Source organism: Stegostoma tigrinum, chromosome 21 (assembly GCF_030684315.1).
Source record: "Stegostoma tigrinum isolate sSteTig4 chromosome 21, sSteTig4.hap1, whole genome shotgun sequence".
NCBI classification, from domain to species: Eukaryota; Metazoa; Chordata; class Chondrichthyes; order Orectolobiformes; family Stegostomatidae; genus Stegostoma; species Stegostoma tigrinum.
In genome coordinates this window covers 46019413-46040210 of record NC_081374.1, presented here as the reverse complement: position 1 = coordinate 46040210, position 20798 = coordinate 46019413, and the positions used below count along the sequence as shown (strand labels likewise).

The 20798-nt window shown below is 49.0% G+C and overlaps 1 protein-coding gene across 9 annotated transcripts in view; it reads right to left on the bottom strand.

The window, feature by feature from the left end:
* Positions 1-18743, bottom strand: part of LOC125462699 (restin homolog) — a 120474-nt gene extending 101731 nt beyond the window's left edge. For 7 of the 9 annotated variants that reach the window (XR_009447020.1, XM_059653493.1, XM_059653498.1 and 4 more), the window contains exons 1-4: positions 18620-18743; positions 4210-4462; positions 3444-3555; positions 542-713 (exon numbers count right to left, since the gene is read on the bottom strand). Coding sequence is in view for 8 of the 9 variants with exons in the window: in XM_059653493.1 (XP_059509476.1) it covers positions 542-713; positions 3444-3555; positions 4210-4462; positions 18620-18636 (554 nt within the window). In the remaining variant the exon portion in view is untranslated. Of the gene's footprint in view, positions 1-541; positions 714-3443; positions 3556-4209; positions 4463-13955; positions 13996-18583 lie in introns of those variants that run through there. The other 2 variants (XM_059653495.1, XM_059653496.1) reach the window with 2 other exon arrangements.
* Between the last annotated feature and the right edge of the window lie 2055 nt (positions 18744-20798).

The window sequence follows — 20798 nt, the reverse complement described above, 5'->3', positions numbered from 1 at the left end:
GGTGGGGAAATGCAGGAGATTTACCCAGGGTAATGATACTCATTTAATGAGCTGGGACAGGTACACTGGTGTCCTCCTGCGCTGCAAGACACCAGTGAATCTGTGATAGCAAAGTGTGGAGCCGGATGAACACCGCAGGCCAAGCAGCATCTTAGGAGCACAAAAGCTGACGTTTCAGGCCTAGATTCTGACGGGTCTAGGCCTGAAACGTCAGCTTTTGTGCTCTTAAGATTCTACTTGGCCTGTGTTCATCCAGCTCCACACTTTGTTATCTCGGATTCTCCAGCATCTGCAGTTCCCATTATCTCTGGGATTCTGTGAACCTTGCAATGAGCAGCTTGAAGGAGGTTATCTCATGGTTCAATGGTTTTGACCTGCCTTCAGGAAGAGAAATGAGGAAAACGCTGAACAACATGTGGTTGTGATATGCCCGGAAGCCCTCTGCAGTTGGGCTCATTCTATCTCTGGCATACACACACTTTCCCTAAAATAACAAGGCCCATGACCGCCCTCAGTGAGAGAGTCTACATTATCCACTTACTCTGGGAAGACTGTACTGGCCCCCAGTCTCTCCATCAGAGCAGCAAACTGTTGCTTTTCTTCATCTTCTACTTCGACCTGCTGCTGCAAGCCCTGGGATTGATAGAGAGATTCTGAAAGGCTCTGTGGCTGTGATCCATCCTCGGCCAGCCTCTGATCCGTTAGAAAGTGGCCTGCAGATTGTAGACCAGACAGTCATTCTTTTGTTCAAACATCAAACACCTCAATATAAACCAAGAGTGAGGGATCAGGCCTAGGCCCAGCTTAGGGACCGGCTCTAAGTGATCGTGTCTCTATTATAAACAGCTCAAAACTACTCCCTCAGAAATAGAAATAGAACCCCCCCCCCCCGCCCCGCCCCCACATCTCTCAGGGCCTGAGCTGGCCAAACAGTCAGTGAGGAACAGTCTCATTGAGCAGGAATCATCTCCTTCAGTCAGTCATAGACCACACACTCGAGGAACAGAGGGAAGCACTTTCCCATTCAACACCCAGCCATTTTCTGATGAAGGGTCTAGGCCCAAAACGTCAGCTTTCCTGCTCCTCTGATGCTGCTTGGCCTGCTGTGTTCATCCAGCTCCGCACCGTGTCATCTCACATTAAACCCACCTCGATTCCTGACAGCACAAACCCTGCTCCACCTCAGTGCCTGACTGCTCACTGGCTCAGCGCCCCCTCCCCGACCTCACTCACTGCCCCCCCCACCGCACTCACTGCCACCACCCCCACCTCACTCACTGCCCCCACCCCCACCACACTCACTGCCCCCACCTCACTCTGCCCCCACCCCCACCACACTCACTGCCCCCACCTCACTCACTGTCCCCACCGCCACCGCACTCACTGCGACCACCCCCACCTCACTCACTGCCCCCCCCACCGCACTCACTGCCACCACCCCCACCACACTCACTGCCCCCACCCCCACCTCACTCACTGCCACCACCCCCACCTCACTCACTGCCCCCACCCCCACCACACTCACTGCCCCCACCTCACTCTGCCCCCCCCACCACACTCACTGCCCCCACCTCACTCACTGCCCCCACCGCCACCGCACTCACTGCCCCCACCCCCACCTCACTCACTGCCCCTCCCCCACCCCACTCACTGTCCCCACCCCTACCGCACTCACTGCCACTACCCCCACCGCACTCACTGCCCCTCCCCCACCCCACTCACTGCCCCCATCCCTACCTCACTCACTGCCCCCACCCCCACCTCACTCACTGCCCCCACCCCCACCTCACTCACTGCCCCCACCCCCACCACACTCACTGCCCCCACCCCCACCGCACTCACTGCCCCCACCCCCACCTCACTCACTGCCCCCACCCTCACCACACTCACTGCCCCCACCCCACCTCACTCACTGCCCCCACCCCCACCGCACTCACTGCCCCCACCCCCACCTCACCACTGCCCCCACCCCCACCACACTCACTGCCACCACCCCCACCTCACTCACTGCCCTCTCCCCCACCACACTCACTGCCCCCACCCTCACCGCACTCACTGCCCCCACCCCCACCGCACTCACTGCCCCCACCCCCACCACACTCACTGCCCCCTCCCCCACTTCACTCACTGCCCCCTCCCCCACTCACTGACCTCTCTCACCACCACACCCAACCCCACCTTCACCCCCACCCTTACCCCCACTCATGCCCCCTCCAACACCCCACTCACTGCCCCCATCCTCTACCTTACTCACTGCTCCTTCCTCCACTCATTGTCTCCACGGTCACTCCCATCACCACCCCCACCCTTACCCCCACCTTCACCCACTCACTACACCCTCCTCCACTCACTGCCCCACCCCACTCACTGCACCTTCTTCCATTCACTGCCCCCTCCCCCACTCTCTGCCCCTTCCTCCACTCACTGCCCCCTCCCCCACTCTCTGCCCCTTCCTCCACTCACTGCCCTCTGCCCATGCCACTCACTGCCCCTTTCTCCGCTTACTGCCCCCTCCTCCACTCACTGTCCCCTCCCCCACTCACTGCCCCCTCCTCCACTCACTGCCCCCTCCTCCACTCTCTGCTCCATTCTACTCACTTACCCTCCCCCTCTCCCTCCTGCACTCACTGTTCCCTCTCCCACTCACTGTCCCCCACCCCTTGCCCTCTCCCAATACTGTCCCCTCCCCCCCTCACACCCCGGCTCCCCGTCACCCCCAGTCATACACCTGCCTTCCCACTCAAGTTTCCCTCACTCCTGGTTGAGTTGTTTTGGGCGGAAGCTGTCGGCCAGGATGACAGTGTTATGGCCCTCACAGAGTTTGAGTAGGTGGGTGGTTTTGGGTGTTGGTGGGGGGGTGAGGTCTGGGTGGGGCAACCAGGCCGTGCCCAGTGCGTGATGGGATGGTTTGCATTGGGACCAACTTTAACCAGGAACTTCAAACAGATAAATGACTTTGTACAATATCAGCACAGCAGGGATTTGTAAATTGGCTGGATGGCCATTTGGCCTTTCTTTAACACAAAGCTGATCTATTTGACTTCGATTCAAAATATTAACACCTAAAAATGTTTTGAATGCGAATGACATGAGGGGAGAAAGGCCCAGATGAACCTGGCTCAATGTGTTGGATGTGATAAACAGTGAAATATCCCACCCTGGAGTTTATTTGTGGCATTGTGGTGAGTACGAAGTCTGACTTGTTCCCACACTGTGTGAATTCACCGCACTGTAATGGGATCAGAACCCACGCCGCACTGAGAGGTCCCAAAAGATCCCCTGTCAGTGATGCTTCAGTCCTTTTATAACATGAGTCAGCGTTTAGCAGACCTCACTCACTGGTGTGACGACAGAGCTGATAACTCTGAATCACACCCTGGGGCTCTCTGTCGTCCCAGCGTTTCTGAATGACTATTCACCCAGGGGCGACATTGTGAACTTACTCAGGCCCTTGGTCAGCTTCTCGGGAGTGAGGTGGCCAGTCTGATCGACATCCAGTTTATTGAAAACCATCTCTAACTCCTCAGGACTGAAATCAAACTTGTCCTGCAGCTTCTGAGGAAAGAAAATCGAGGGAAAGTAGTAAAACTCACAGACACGCCCACAAAGGCTCTTTCATGTCCCCAGTGTGCAGGAAGACGCAGCCTATCCACAAAGAACTGCTTCCATTGAGGCGGAAGGCCATGTTACTGTCCCTCTGTGCGTTTGAGACACCACTTCCCTGGTACCCCCTCAATCCTCACCCACCCACCTTCGCCTCACATCACCCCCTACACCTGTCACCTCCTCTCCCCCAACCCAGCCCTCTCACCTCTAACCCCTCAACTCCTCTCCCATATCCCCGCCCCCTCAGGTCTATAGCCCTCACCTCGACTCCAGACCCCTACTGCCACCCCCAACCCCACCACCTCCGTAAGAGAAGATGTGAGCCGTTGTGGCAGTGTTAGCCACTTTGAACACACGGGATGATGAAACTGGTCATTAAACGCGTGTGAATCAAGGGACGGGAATCCATTTATCATTGGCCCACGCACTGATGCAATTCACCATATGTCACCATATTAATGGAGGTGTTTATTAGATTTGGAATTGCCCAGGTCTCAGTGGCTACAGCCCATCCTGGGTCTCATAAACGGGCCCAGGCTGCTGTAAGCTCATTGAGCTGGGGGTCAGCACTCGGGGAGATGTACCGATCTGAGCTCCTCTCACCTCCATGTCATCGCGAGTGATGAAGCCCCTCTCAGCCCCACCGCACTGCTGGAAAAACTCATGCACTTTCTCCACCATGAAGCGCTCCCCAGAGCTCCAGCTGGCCTCTTGCTGCAGTTGCTGTGAATCCTGGGCGTTCCGTAACTCCCTCCGCCGTCTCGCTGTCCTCCTGCCCTCTCGGGGGCCCACCCCCTTACTGGCTCTGGGGCCGGGGGTCTTCTGCTCGTCCATCACGGCTGGCCAGTCCTGCTTTCTACCAGGGCGAGACACAGAATGAGGCCGGTTTGATATGATTTATAGAGGCATACAGCGTAGAAACAGCGCACGACCAGTCAACCATCACCCTGTGGCCAGGACCACCCAGGATCTTCACTTCATGCCCCATCCCTCAAATCCCCAACTTCATTGTCCGCACCATCGAGACCCTCACACTCAGCCTCCTGCCAACATTCACAGCCATTTACACAAGGTCCTAGCCCTGGGCCACACTGTACAGAAGCTCATTTTCCAAAGGTCAAACGAACCAAAGGAGGAAACTAACAGGCACAAACTGCACTGAGGCACGGGGGGATATAGAGAGCATGGGGTAGCTAAAAAGGCCAGCACATCATAACTGAGGAAAAGTGAAATGTTCATTGTGTACCTGTTACATGCTGGCAACAGGGTATTTTCGAAAACAGAGGCAGTGTTGTGAGCTGATGGAGTGCCACACTGTCAGATATGCTGTCTCTCCAATAGAACACTAATCTAAAGTCTCACTTGTCCCCTGGTGTGGATGTAAAAGACGATTTCCAAGAAGCACTGGGGAATTCTCCCCTGTTCCTTCGCCAGCATTCTGTTCCCACCCACACCCCCCACCCATAGTCAGCAAACCAGAACAGATTCATTATGATCGTACCATTTATGGGATTTTTACTGCGTGCATATTTCCAACATTTTTAGCTGAATCACAAGCGACAAGAGCTAAGTTGCAAATTTCCACTGCCCCTGGAAAACTATTTCCAACTAAATCAACTCTGAGCGATTCCACCGGTACTGCAAATTTATAATCTCTTGTTCGAGATTTCAGACAGCATAGAAATGGTTTCTCTGCACTCATTTTATCAAATCAATTAATCCACTTGAATGCTTCAATTAGATAATCCTTAATACTCTATGTTGAAGCATTACAGGATTTTTTTAAATTTTTGAAACGCAGTGTTGATACTGTTGTAAAGATGTGTTGTCAAAATTTAGTTTGTACTACAACCAGCTGGTGTGACAAAATCTGATGAAGTGGTACGGTGACTCCGCGGTTAGCGCTGCTGCCTCACAGCGCCAGGGACCCAGGTTCGATTCCACCCTCGGGTAACTGTCTGTGTGGAGTTTGCACATTTTCCCCGCATCTGCGTGGGTTTCCTCCGGGTGCTCCGGCTTCCTTCCACAGTCCAAAGATGTGCAGGCTAGGTGGATCGGCCATGCTGAATTGCCCATAGTGTTCAGGGATGTATGGTTTAGATATGGGACATCAGGGGTAGGTAATGGGTGGGATGCTCTTCAGAGGGGAATGTGGACCGGTTGGGCCAAATGACCTGTTTCCATGCTGTAGGGATGCTGTTTCTATACTGTGTGCCATGTAAAGGGATTTGCTCAGTCCAGTTTTTCTTGATGGGGGTGTTGTAAACCTGGTGCCCAGATGTCAACTCCATGGAAAGCAGAATAAATGGTTTTTGGGATTTTTTTTTAAAAAGTAGTCAAAGAAAGCATGAGTGAACAAAGAACGAAGAAAATTACAGCACAGGAACAGGCCCTTCGACCCTCCAAGCCTGCGCCAATCAAGATCCTCTGTCTAAGCCTGTCATCTATTTTCTAAGGGTCTGTGTCCATTTGCTCCCTGCCCATCCATGTACCTGTCCAAATATATCTTAAAAGACGCTAACGTGTCTGCGTCTACCACCTCCGCTGGCAACGTGTTCCAGGCACCCACCACCCTCTGTGTAAAGAGCTTTCCACGCATATCTCCCTTAAACTTTCCTCCTTTCACTTTGAACTCATGACCTCTAGTAATTGAGTCCCCCACTCTGGGAAAAAGCTTCTTGCTATCCATCCTGTCTATACCCCTCTTGATTTTGTAGACCTCAATCAGGTCCCCCCTCAATCTCAGTCTTTCTAATGAAAATAATCCTAATCTACTCAACCTCTCTTCATAGCTCGCACCCTCCATACCAGGCAACATCCTGGTGAACCTCCTCAGCACCCTCTCCAAAGCATCCACATCCTTTTGGTAAATGTGGCAACCAGAACTGTACACAGAACTCCAAATGTGGCTGAACCAAAGTCTTACACAACTGCAACATGACCTGCCAGCTCTTGTACTCAATACCCCGCCCAATGAAGGAAATCATGCCATATGCCTTCATGACCACCCTATTGACCTGCGTTGTCACCTTCAGGGAACAATGGACCTGAACACCCAGATCTCTCTGTTCATCAATTTTCCCGAGGACTTTTCCATTTACTGTTTGAATTTTCCATTTACTCTTGAATTAGATCTTCCAAAATGCATCACCTCGCATTTGCCCGGATTGAACTCCATCTGCCTTTATCTGCCCAACTCTCCTGTCTATCTATATTCTGCTGTAAACTCTGACAGTCCCCTTCACTATCTGCTACTCCACCAATCTTAGTGTCATCTGCAAACTTGCTGATCAGACCACCTACACCTTCCTCCTAATCATTTACATATATCACAAATAACAGTGGTCCCAGCACAGGTCCCTGTGGAACACCACTAGTCACAGATCTCCAATTTAAGAAACTCCCTTTTACTACTACCCTCTGTCTCCTGTTGCCCATACAGTTTTTTATCCATCTAGCTAGCACACCCTGGAACCCATGTGACTTCATTTTCTCCATCAGTCTGCCATGGGAAACCTTATCAAATGCCTTACTGAAGTCCATGTGTTTGACATCTACAGCCTTTTCCTCATCTATGAACTTTGTCATGTCCTCAAAGAATTCTATGAAGTTGGTAAGACATGACCTTCCTTGCACAAAACCATGTTGCCTATCACTGATAAACCCATTTTCTTCCAAATGGGAATAGATTCAGTATCTTTTCCAGCAGCTTCCCTACCACTGATGTCAGGCTCACCAGTCAATAATTACAGAGACCCAGGGTTTTATTTTTGTTTTCAATTGTTGCATTTGGGGGTTTTGGAGTTGAAATTGCTAGGTACAGCTTGCTCTCTGTGCTGCTAGCTTCGCCCTGTCAATATTCCTTCTCCTGGAACGGGGGAGATCGCAAGTGAGGGAAATCTGTTTTGCTGAATTTGCCTTTGCCAAGGGTGTGTTTATGGGATGCTGCTACAGTGGAACAGTTGATGAATAGTAAAATATTATATTAGTTTATTAAAAATTTTAACAGTGTTAAAGTTATTCCTTTTTTTGTTTGTATTTTGACTGTGGCGTAAGAATAAATTATTATTTGCTTAAAGCCTAGTAGTTTGACCATTTGAATCATATCTGGAGCACAGCACCTTATACCTACGTTTAAATAAAGATTAATGTTAGGGCCTAGGCTATCTCATTGTTACGTATGAGGGGTTTGATCTGGTCCACAACAACAGATACATACATATACTGGATTTTTGCAAAGAACACTCTTCAAAATGACCTGCAACCGCAGGACATGCTACACTTGTCCCCACACCTCCTCCCTCACCCCCATCCCAGGCCCCAAGATGACATTCCACATTAAGCAGAGGTTCACCTGCACATCTGCCAATGTGGTATACTGCATCCACTGTACCCGGTGCGGCTTCCTCTACATTGGGGAAACCAAGCGGAGGCTTGGGGACCGCTTTGCAGAACACCTCCACTCAGTTCGCAACAAACAACTGCACCTCCCAGTCGCAAACCATTTCCACTCCCCCTCCCATTCTCTAGATGACATGTCCATCATGGGCCTCCTGCACTGCCACAATGATGCCACCCGAAGGTTGCAGGAACAGCAACTCATATTCCGCCTGGGAACCCTGCAGCCATATGGTATCAATGTGGACTTCACCAGTTTCAAAATCTCCCCTTCCCCTACTGCATCCCTAAACCAGCCCATTCGTCCCCTCCTCCCACTGCACCACACAACCAGCCCAGCTCTTCCCCCCCACCCACTGCATCCCAAAACCAGTCCAACCTGTCTCTGCCTCCCTAACCGGTTCTTCCTCTCACCCATCCCTTCCTCCCACCCCAAGCCGCACCCCCATCTACCTACTAACCTCATCCCACCTCCTTGACCTGTCCGTCTTCCCTGGACTGACCTATCCCCTCCCTACCTCCCCACCTATACTCTCTCCACCTATCTTCTTTACTCTCCATCTTCGGTCCGCCTCCCCCTCTCTCCCTATTTATTCCAGTTCCCTCTCCCCATCCCCCTCTCTGACGAAGGGTCTAGGCCCGAAACGTCAGCTTTTGTGCTCCTGAGATGCTGCTTGGCCTGCTGTGTTCATCCAGCCTCACATTTTATTATCTCAAAATGAAGGACACTGGTGACAGCAACAATAAAGTGAGGCTTCCAAAGAACACAAGCTCCTTGAAGAGACCCTACAACACTTTCAGTCAGATACCGCATGATCCAGTTAGTAGGTGTAAAATAAACATAGAACATTACAGCACAATACAGGCCCTTTGGCCCTCGATGTTGTGCCCACCTGTCATACCGATCTCAAGCCCATCTCCATGTACGTCCATATGCTTATCCAATGACGACTTAAATGTACCTAAAGTTGGCAAATTTACTACCGTTGCAGGCAAAGCGTTCCATTCCCTTACTTCTCTCTGAGTAAAGAAACTACCTCTGACATCTGTCCGATATCTTTCACCCCTCAATTTAAAGCTATGCCCCCTCGTGCTCGCCGTCACCATCCTAGGAAAAAGGCTCTCCCTATCCACCCTATCTAACACTCTGATTATTTTATATGTTTCAATTAAGTCACGTCTCAACCTTCTTCTCTTTAACGAAAACAGCCTCAAGTCCCTCAGCCTTTCCTCGTAAGACCTTCCCTCCATACCAGGCAATATCCTAGTAAATCTCCTCTGCACCCTTTCCAAAGCTTCCACATCCTTCTTATAAACTTTGAACATAGGCTTAGAGAGAACCTGTTGTGTGGAAAACCAGCCATTACACCCTCTCCCTTTATCTGAAACTCCTTTCAACAAAGTTTGAGAGTAGAAAGTCCACCATCAACTCAAGTGGAGAGTTATCAAAGGCGAATTCAGAACCTACATCAAGTGTCTGCAGAAAAAGAGACATCGACCAGCCATAACGGATCTAGTGCCAGCAGCTTGTATGGAAAGTGACTTCAACTACAGACAAGCGTTTGGACAATAAGTGAATAAGCCTATGTAAAGCTAATTGCAATATCACTTCCTTTTTGACATCAAATTGTGTTTGGCCACTGTAGGAGTGGGGCAGTGAAAGGAATCAGTCCATCTAACCCAACTGAGTTGTAACAGTACACAGTCCCTTCAAATTGAATAGAGAACTGGTTCATGGGCAGAATACAGCGAGTGGGGGTAAGCAGTTCTTTTTCAGGCTGGCAATCCATGACCAGTGGGGTTCCAAAGGAATCAGTGCTGGGGCAGCAACTGTTTACAATATATAGTAATAACGTGGGGGAAGGAAGTGAACGTATTGTGGTCAATTTTGCAGAGAACACAGGATGAAAGGCAGGTTGAGAGAGGGATGCAAATAGACAGTGACAGGTTCAGTAAATTTTTGGGCAGCACGGTGGCTCAGTGGATAGCACTGCAGCCTCCCAGCGCCAGGGACCTGGGTTCGGTTCCACCCTCAGGCGACTGGTCGTGTGGAGTTTGCACATTCTCCCCCATGTCTGTGTGGGTTTCCTCTGGGTGCTCTAGTTTCCTCCCGCAGCCCAAGGACATGCAGGTTAGGTGGATCGGCCATGCTAAATTGCCCGTAGTGTTCAGAGATGTGTAGATTAGGTGGGTTATAGGGGGATGGGTCTGGGTGCGATGCTCTGAGAGGCAGTATGGACTTGTTCGTCTGAAGGGCCTGTTTGGACACAGTAGGGGTTCTATGATCCATGAAATGGGCAAAAAGTTCACAAATGAAGTGTAATGGGGTGAAAAATGTGAAGTTGTTCATTTTGGAAGAGAGAACAAAAGAACTGAGTTTTATTTAAATAGAGAGAAACACAACTGTGGTAAACTGGGCCCTCAGGTGTGTCTGACCCATCTCCTGCATGCTGCCCTCACCCGCCTCTCTTCCTTCCCTGAAAAACATTAGGGCCCCCCTTGTCCTCACCTACCTTCTAACATCCACATCCAAAGAATCTATAGCAACCACCTCCAGTATGATGATGCCACCAGATACATATTCACCTCCCCTCCCTTGTCAGCCTCCCACAGGGACTGTTCCCTCCGGGCCACCCCGGCTCACTCTTCCTTCCCCCCAACAGCCCTACGGCACTTCCCCTGTAAGCGACGAAGGTGCAACACCTGCCCATTTACCTCCTCCCTCCCCAGTATCGAAGGGCCCAAACATACCTTCCAAGTGAAGCAACACTTCACCTGCACTTCACACAATCTAGTCTACTGCATTCGCTGCTCACAACGTGGTCTCCTCTACACTAGGGAAGAAAGTACAGAATGGGTAACTGCAACGCAGAACATCTACATTCTGCTCGCAAAAAGACCCTGAGCTTCCTGTTGCCTGCCACTTTAACACGCCACCTTGTTCCATGGCCAACATCTGTGTCTCAGCCTTGCCACAGTTCTCCAGCACAAGCTGGAAGAACAGCGCCTCATCTTCCATTTGGGAACTCTGCGGCCTTCAGGGCTCAATATCAACTCCAACAATATTAGGGCTCGAGCACTTTCTCCCATATCCTTACTCCGACACCCACACACCAGGACTTGTCATTGCATGGTACTACTACTACACACAACCCAATGTCAGCCACGAATTGTCCCCATTAGCAGCTATTCATGCCCACAGCCTGACCTTTACCCATTGATTTTTCAACTGTTATTCTCTCTCTACCTGCGCTCCGTTTCCACCTATCCTTTATTCCTGCTCCCTCCCCAACTCTATCTTCAGCACATACACCAACCTTTGCCAAACTGCCATCAGTTCTGAAGAAGAGTCACTGGGGCCTGAAACAGATGTTGCCACACCTGCTGAGCTTTTCCAGCAATTTCTGGTTTTCTTTCCGATCGCCAGCGTTTGTAGCTCTTGGTTTCATTTTGCAGAGGAATCGGCTGTAATCGTACGAAACGGTGCAGCAGGTTTGAAGGGCTGAATGGCCTCCTCCTGATCCTGTTTCTCATGGTCTGACTATAAAGATGCCGATTGGAGCCTGGCCTACACAGGGAGCGCTGAAAATAACCCACATGCAACTTGCTGTCATCATGAAAATCTGCCATGTACCTAAGCTAACCAAGGTGAACAGTTCAAAAGGAAATATTGGCTTACATTTTGGCTCAGAAACAGGAAATTTAGATATTTATGAGGCAATAGGGTATACTGACACACAACACCTTGAGGAAGTAGTGGTACAACTTCAAAGATTTCAGAAGCTGACCTCAGCTAAAACTGAGTGTGAGCTAAAGCACAGCATTCCTTCTCAATCAGCATTAATTAATAACTCCATCAGCGGGCTCATCAGATGTTCAGGTAATGCAATACAAAATGAAAACCTGCTCCCCTCAATGAGCTCCAACTGACAATGATCCTGCCCTGGGAGTGTTCGATGGAGACAGTGCTGAGGATGCTTCACTTCCTGTTTAAAAGAGTAGAGGAGGCCTTACCCTGTATCTAACCCCATGTTGTGCCTGTCCTGGGAGACTCTGGTGGGGACAGTGTGAATGAAGTTTTACTTTCAGTTTAAAAGATTAGAGGAAGCTTCACTTTCAATTTAAAAATGTTGAGGAACTTTACTCTGTAACTAACCTGTGCTGCACCTGTCCTGGGAGTGTTTGATGGCGTAAGCGTAGAGGAAGCTTTACTGTGTATCTAACCCCATGCTGTTCCTGACCTGAGAGTATTTGATGGCATCAGTGTAGAGAGAGCTTTACTGTGTATCTAACCCTGTGCTGTTCCTGTCCTGGGAGAGTTTGATGGGGGATAGTGTAGAGGGAGCTTTACACTGTATCTAACCCCCTGTTGTTCCTGTCCTGGGAGTGTTTGATGGGAATAGTGGGTGGAGGAAGTTTTACTCTGTATCTAACCCTGTGCTGTTCCTGTCCTGGGAGTGTTTGATGGGAATGGGGGTAGAGGGAGCTTTTCTCTGTATCTAACCCAGTGCTGTTCCTGTCCTGGGAGTGTTTGATGGGAATAGGGGGTAGAGAGAGCTTTACTCTGTACTTAACCCCATGCATCAATCTGTTTAGTTGCAAGTGATTTGCAGGCAGTCCCCTGGTTGCAAAGAGGTTGTGTTCTTGAGTCCATTTGTTAGTTGCCTCTTCTGTCCAAAGGCAGAAAAAAGATTGACCTGTGACCCTGTATGTGAAAATGTTGGATAAAGGTGCTCTACATCTGCAACAATCAGGTTGTCTCTAAAACACACTCTGAAATGTCCTAGCAAATTGCTACAACACAGTGAAATCTGATTAAAAGTAGGCAGATCATCATCTGACATAGTACATCAACTCAGAGGCAAAATGCCGGCACACCCAATTGAACTGGTAAAGCATTACCATCTGGGTCTTTGACCAAGTGTTGACCATGTTGCCACAGATTGGTCAACTACCAGCCAGACATTGTCACCCTCTGAATCAGACCTTACACCTACTCTCCTTACCCCCCACCAGCAACACTCAGACTGGCCTGTTCCAAAGTAAGGAGGGACCCAGCAGAGGTGATTCCATTGTGCCTGGACGAGCTCCGCTCCAACAACAGTGATGAAGATTGAACCAATCCAGGGTAAAGCAATTTGTCTGGCACCCATCAACTACGTTAAACAGTCAGCCCAGTGTGCCCCATTTATATGGTGCACTGCAACACCTCACTAAAGCTTCTTCAACAGTACTTTCCAAAGCTGCGATCTGGACCATCTGAAGGAGCATTGGGCACCGCCATCTGCAAATACTATTGGCAACACTTCACATGGTACTGAAGCCTGCCCAGCAGACTTTGACCACTTTGTGGCAAAGTGCTTTCATGCCCCATAAGTGCCAATCAACGACCATCTCCAATTAACAAGTTTGGAAGCAGCTCCCGTGATATTGATTGGAATTGGAAAACCTCCCCATGAATCTCCTGGGGTTCCTATTGAGCAGAAACATACAGCGGCTATTGACCATATCTACAGTGCAAATAGTAAAGCTTTCTGTCCAATTTTTGACCCAAAACTCATGGAGTGATTTTTACAAGGCAAGCATTTTGAGGGATTGACATGCTTTCTCGATTTAAGACACAAAAAGGCTTTCACCATGGAATAAAACTTAAAACCAATAACACAAAATAATTCATGTTTCTAATATTTATCTATCTGATAATATTCCAAGCTATGTCCAACGCAATATAAGTATGTATCACATCAAATTAATGACCAGAACTACAACACTTCACACTGAAATCGATCTAAATTATTCTGATCCCCTCCGACTCGCAAACAACATGCCCCAATATTTCAAAACAGCATCATAGTCATATACATCATCATCGTGGGTTGTATCAATCACTCCAACTTCATTGTTCACAAATAATTGCTCTCAGTACCACTCAGCACCTGGACATTACGCACGTTTTGGAAAGATTTTGACAAGAGAGGGATCAAGTTTGTTTCACATGTTTATGACCCACTGGCACGATGTTTCACGTGTTGGGGATCCTTGCATATATCTGCTCTCAGCAAATCTTTCTTGGTCTTCCAACATCCAGTTGTTCAACACATTTTGAGTGCTGTCTTTGAGAGTTTTATTTATTCATGAAGCCAGGGTAGAGCCTTCACTGGTCAGACTGCTGGGAGTAACTGACACCGCACTGCCATCACGTCACTGATAACCATGTCGACAAAATTGGGATTTCAGCCGGTCCCGGGTTTGTTTCTTTGTGTCATCCTCTTGATATCAAATCCCATTTCTTGCCACTGCCTTCATCCATCTACACTTTGCTGCAAACGTGGGCAAGCCTTCTTTCTGAAATCTTTCTTCAGGGAGGAGTGCATGCTGTACAAGGTAGGACCACGAAACTGGGTATTACAAAGATGATTTTCTCACCAAACCCGGTAACAGACTCATTTACAGCATGTCAAGTGTTCATTTCCAATGCAGCCCAATTGATTTGCATATCTCTCTCGATATACCAATGAAAAAACAGTGTCAGTTGTTAATATCAGAAAGATCCAGTGATAGCTGCTGTGAAACTTATAATTACTAACAGAGCTCTAAAGTATTCATACAGTCATACAGCATGGAATCAAACCATTCAGTCCTAACAGCTCATGCCAACTGTAATCCCAGATTAAACTAGTCTCAGAGACAGTAGGAACTGTAGAGGCTGGAGAATCTGAGATAACAAGGTGTAGAGCTGGATGAACACAGCAGGCCAAGCAGTATCAGGCAACCACCTGGAAACCAGTATCCATTTCGACTTCCACAGCGACCTAGAATACACCTTATCCCACCGACCTTCTTGCAAAAATGCCATCCCCTATTCCCAATTCCTTTGCCTCTGCCACATCTGCTCCCAGGATGAGGCATTCCACTCCCGTACATCTCAGACGTCCTCGTTTTTCAAGGACCGCAACTTCCCCCCTCAGTGGTCGAGAACGTCCTCAACCGTGGCTCCCGCATTTCTATAACTCATCCCTCACACTCCACCCCCGCAATAACCGCCAAAAGTGAATCCCCCTTGTCCACATGCACCACCTCCGGATACAACGCATTATCCTCCGACACGTCCGCCATCTACAATCCGACCCCACCACCAAAGACATTTTTCCATCCCCTCCCTTGTCTGCTTTCCGGAGGGATCACTCAATCCATGACTCCCTTGTCTGCTCCACACTCCCTTTCAGCCGCACCACACCCGGCAGTTTTTCCTGCAACTGCCCCCACACCTCCCCCCTCACCCCTATTCCAGGCCCCAAGAAGACTTTCCACATCAAGCAGAGGTTCACCTGCACATCTTCCAATGTGGTATGCTGCATCCGCTGCACCCGTTGTGGCTTCCTCTACATTGGGGAAACTAAGCGGAGTCTTAGGGACTGCTTTGCAGAACTCCTACGCTCGGTTCGCAATAAACAACTGCACCTCCCAGTCGCAAACCATTTCAACTCCCCCTCCCGTTCCTCAGATGACATGTCCATCCTGGGCATCCTGCAGTGCCACAATGATGCCACCTAAAGGTTGCAGGAACAGCAACTCATATTCTGCTTGGGAACCCTGCAGCCCAATGGTATCAATGTGGATTTCACAAGCTTCATAATCTCCCCTCTCCCCGCTGCATCCCAAAACCAGTCCAGCTTGTCCCCGCCTCCCCAACCTGTCCTTCCTCTCACCTATCCCCTCCTCCCACCTCAAGCCCCACCCCCATCTCCTACCTATGAACCTCGTCCCGCCCCCTTGACCTGTCCATCCTCCCTGGACTGACCTATCCACTCCCTACCTCCCCTCCTATACTCACCTCTCCTGGCTCCATCCCCACCTCGTTGACCTGTCTGTTTCCTCTCCACCTATCTTCTCCTCTATCCATCTTCTATCCGCCTCCCCCTCTCTCCCTATTTATTTCAGAATCCCCTTCCCTTCCTCCATTTCTGAAAAAGGGTCTAGGCCTGAAACATCAGTCTTCCTGCTCCTCTGATGCTGCTTGGCCTAATATGTTCATCCAGCTCTACACCTTGATATCTTAAACTAGCCCCATATTGGTCCATTTCCCTCCAAACATTTCTTATTCATGTATTTATCCAAATGTCTTTTAAATGTTGTAACTGTGCCCACATCCACCACTTCCTCTGGAAGCTCATTCCACACACGATAATGTAAAAATATTGCCCTCCATATCATTCCTTTCCATACATCCTGTGTACCATCCAGCATTGGTCTCGAGCTCTAGAATAACTCTGTACTTTGATTCTCTGAGGACAGAGAGTCCGATAGCTTTGCGGGTGATGATCTAACCATCTTGCTGTCACTTGTACCCCCCCCCAACTGGACGTTGAGCTGAGAGCTTGTGGGTTTTTTTCTCTGAATGTAACAGACTGTGAGATTCATACGGGTCCTATCAATTGGTGGGACGATTGCTGCCAGAATTGATAGAGGAGACACCTAAAGAATAGTAAATTCGTTTCAATTTAATGAGCTGTTGTAATTACCGTGAAATAAAAATCACAATGCAGTTTGATCGCGGAAAGGATAAAGTTGATTTCTACATTAAATACACTCGCAGGTCAGAGGTGCTGTATCCTGCAATGTTTAATTCCCTTTAAGGTACAAGTCAGGAGTGTGATGGAATACCCAACACTTGCCTGGATGGGTACAGCCCCCAAAACCACTCAAGAAGCTGGACACCATCCAGGACAAAGGAGCTGTTAGATTGGCACCGCATCCACAAGCATCCACTCCCTCCACCACCGACACTCAGTAACAGCAGTGTGTACTGGCTACAAGATGCACTGCAGAAATTCACCAAAGATCCTCACACAGCATCTTCCAAACTCGCATAACAAGGTGTGGATCTGGATGAACACAGCAGGCCAAGCAGCATCTTAGGAGCAGAAAAGCTGACGTTTCAGGCTGAGACCCTTCATCATCTCTGATACACCTCCAAAGCCATGGCCACGTCCATCCAGAAGGACGAGGGCATCAGCCATATGGGAACACCATCAGTTGCAAATACCCCCAAGCTGCTCAGCATCCTGACTTGGAAATGTATCACCATTCCTTCCTGCTGCTGGGACAAAATCCTGGCCCTCCCCTACAGCAGAGAATGTCACAACACCACATGAACTGCTCTTGTTCAAGAAGGAAGCTAGTCACTAACATCTGACAGGTGATTAGGTATGGAGAATAAACAGAAGCTGCCCACATCTGGTGAATAAAGGAAAAACAAGAATAACGTTCTAGAAAATCCTACAAAGGCATTTCACAGGAGACATGAGCAAGCACACTTCAATTCTGAAAAAGGTGGTGTTCTGGAATGTGAACAGAAATATGGTCAAAGCTGTTCATTTTAAGGAAATCTTAGAGGAGGCAGAGAGAGGAGACTTGACGAGGTTTATGGAGAGATTTGAAGAGTTTGGAGCCAGGCAGTTAAAGGCCCAGCTGTCTGTAGTGAAATACAAAAAGTTAGTTCTGGAGGACCTTGGAGGGTTCCCAAGGTGGAGTAGCCATTGGCGACTGAGAGTGTTGTAGCAATTAGTGCAGGCTACAGAGAAAGGGAGGATTACAGGGCCAGAGGAGGTTACTGGCACAGGACACATTGTAGGGAGTGGAGGAGGTTACAGAAATACGGAGGGATATGAGTGTTGGAGGAGGTTACAGAGATAGGGAGGGATGTGAGTGCTGGAGGAGGTTACAGAGATAGGGAGGGATATGAGTGTTGGAGGAGGTTACAGAGATAGGGAAGGATGTGAGTGCTGGAGGAGGTTACAGAGGTAGGACGGGATGTGAGTGCTGGAGGAGATTACAGAGAGAGGGAGGAATGTGAGTGTTGGAGGAGGTTACAGAGATAGGGAGGGAAATGAGTGTTGGAGGAGGTTACAGAGATAGGGAGGGATGTGAGTGTTGGGGGAGGTTACAGAGATAGGGAGGGATGTGAGTGTTGGAGGAGGTTACAGAGATAGGGAGGGATGTGAGTGCTGGAGGAGGTTACAGAGATAGGGAGGGATGTGAGTGTTGGACGAGGTTACAGAGATAGGGAGGGATGTGAGTGTTGGAGGAGGTTACAGAGATAGGGAGGGATATGAGTGTTGGAGGAGGTTACAGAGATAGGGAGGGATGTGAGTGTTGGACGAGGTTACAGAGATAGGGAGGGATGTGAGTGTTGGAGGAGGTTACAGAGATAGGGAGGGATGTAGGTGTTGGAGGAGATTACAGGATTATGGAGAGTTGTGTGGCTGAGAGGAAGTTTCGGGGTTAGGGAAGATTGTGACATTGTAGAGCTGAAAAGTCTGATAGAATTTTAAAATTGTGGCATTGTTCGACCAGGTTCCAAAGTAGTCCAGCAAGCCCCGACAGATGAGTGAGGACGACTTAACATGCAGCAAGGTTTTAGTGAATGTTCGCTCATTAAACAGTGCCCTACCACCCCTACGCACCACATATTGTTCACACATTCAATGCATGTTGTAGGCAACTAATGCACTCCATTACATCTATAGCAAGCACAAATATACACAATTAACACACACACTCGCCAATGCACACTCACATGCAGAGTCAGGAATGAACTGAAATGAGATCTCACTGAGCCTGCTGGTCCATGGCTCCCCGAGGTTATGTGTTATGTGACATTCTGATGGATGGTCCTCCCATTTGAAGCAGCTCTTGTTGGAGACTGGGTTCTGTCTGCTCTGCTTGCACTGTGTGCCCTGAGAAAACAACAGTCATATCTTGCTTCAGTTTTTCCGTTGATTATATCAAGTTGAGCTGAAGCAATAACCACGATAAGTGTCACTTCCTGAGAATAAAAGAGGGGGAAGGGATTTGATGTGCTCACAATCCATCATCAGCCAAACCTTCAGTTCTGATCTGGTTATTTTGGTGACTGATGGTTCCCTGAGAGTCAAAGGTTGTGTATGTTTGCAGGAACACCATGAAAAAGCTGTAGTTAAGGTGGGAAGGACATATCCAACACCACCCTCTTCCCAAAGGCCTCCTTTGTGTGCAGCCACATCAAGCTGTGCGTAGACCCTCAGTATGTAAACTCCAAGTGTCACTACACACTGTGGTTCTACCTGCCCCCGGTGTTGCGCAGGATGGGACTGGCCTTGTTGCTGTGGAACACTCCCAAGCAGTTGGACTTCCCCATATCACCTGCTCCTTCGTGGAGAAATTTGTGAGTCCACAAGTCCATCAGGAAGTGGTCAGCACGAGACCCTGCAGGAGAAGGAGATGGTGGACCCTGTTCCCTGGCATTCAGCAAAATGCCTTATCGCCAGAACTTTTCCAACAAGCACCAAGATATCGCTCGGCTGGTAGTGAGAAGGGCACTACCTGTGAGACCCCTCACGTACACTCTCTACACCACCACACGCCGCCAGCACAGTGGTTGCAGGGGCGGGAATAGAGGCTGTCACACGCCTCCTTCTGGAATGAGCCTTTGCAGAGGAATCCTGGAGAAAGATGCGGTGGTTTTGTGGAAGTTTGTTCCGAGCAGCTCTGTGCTGTACAGGCTCTTCCCCAGGACACACACCAACACAAACATCGACTGCACCTAGAGCACCATCAGCTCTGTGAAAGACACTCTTTGGTCTGCCTGAAACTTGTTGGTTTTCCAGTGCAAAATGTTGACCCCGACTGAGTGTTGCAGGCTGGGCGCATTCCAAGGCCGAGGGCCATGTGCTGAGGGATACACTAAAGCTTGGGCCAGCTGCTGGGAAGGTGCAGTGGGGAAAGGCCACTGTGTAAGGCCCTTTAGCCAAAATACAATTTGGCTCCATTCAGTATCAGATTCTTCACTGACTCAAAATAAGTGTGAATATTTTTAGCAGGATTTAAAAATGCCATCCATCTTTACAAAGATAGTTTTCTTGCCAAGTCCAGTGACAGTCTCATTTCCAGCATGTTAGCTGTAGTTCATTGTGGTTTCGCTACCATTTCCAATTCTGTTCAATTGATTTGTGTTTCTCTCTCAATACCAACGACAAAACAGTATCATTTGTGAATATCATCAGGTTCCAGTGATAGCTATTGTTGAAAATTTCATTCTCTCACAGAGCACTGAAACATTCCTTTCCATGGATCCCACGTGCCAACCAGCATCAGTCTTCTGTCCCAGGATACCATTGTGCCTTAGTTTTCGGAGGGCACCGTCTGCTGGCTTTGTGGGTGATGATCTAATTGTTTTGCTGATGCTTCATCAACACATTCTACGAATTGTCTCCTCACTGGACACTGAGCTGTGGACTTGTGATTTTTTCTCAGAGGCATTGTAAGACTGGGAGATGGGAGATGGCACCTGATTCACAAGGATAGGCTGCTTCCCAAGAGAGCCGTGCTACAACCTGGCACATCAGGGAGTGTGGCGTTACATGGCTGGAGTTGACCCAGTCTTGAGGAGTTCCACAATACTCAGGATCAGTCAAGGTGAGTGACATATCCTTCATATGGCTCTTACTAATTGGCTGGAAGATTGACAGAGGGAACACCTAAAGATTTTGTAAATTGTTTGCAATTTAATGAGCTGTCATCATTACCATGAAACAACAATAATTACAATGCAGTTTGATCCCTGAATAGGATCGAATCGACTTTTGCATGAATGTGTACAATAGCCACAATAGCTACAAGAGCAGGGCAGAGGTTCTGCATCCTGTAATGATTGTCCCCCTTTAAACACAAGGCAGGAGGATGATGCAACACTCCCCACTTGTTTGGGTCTTTCTGCCAAAATAAAACAGGGCTCTGTTCAATTCTTAAAACCA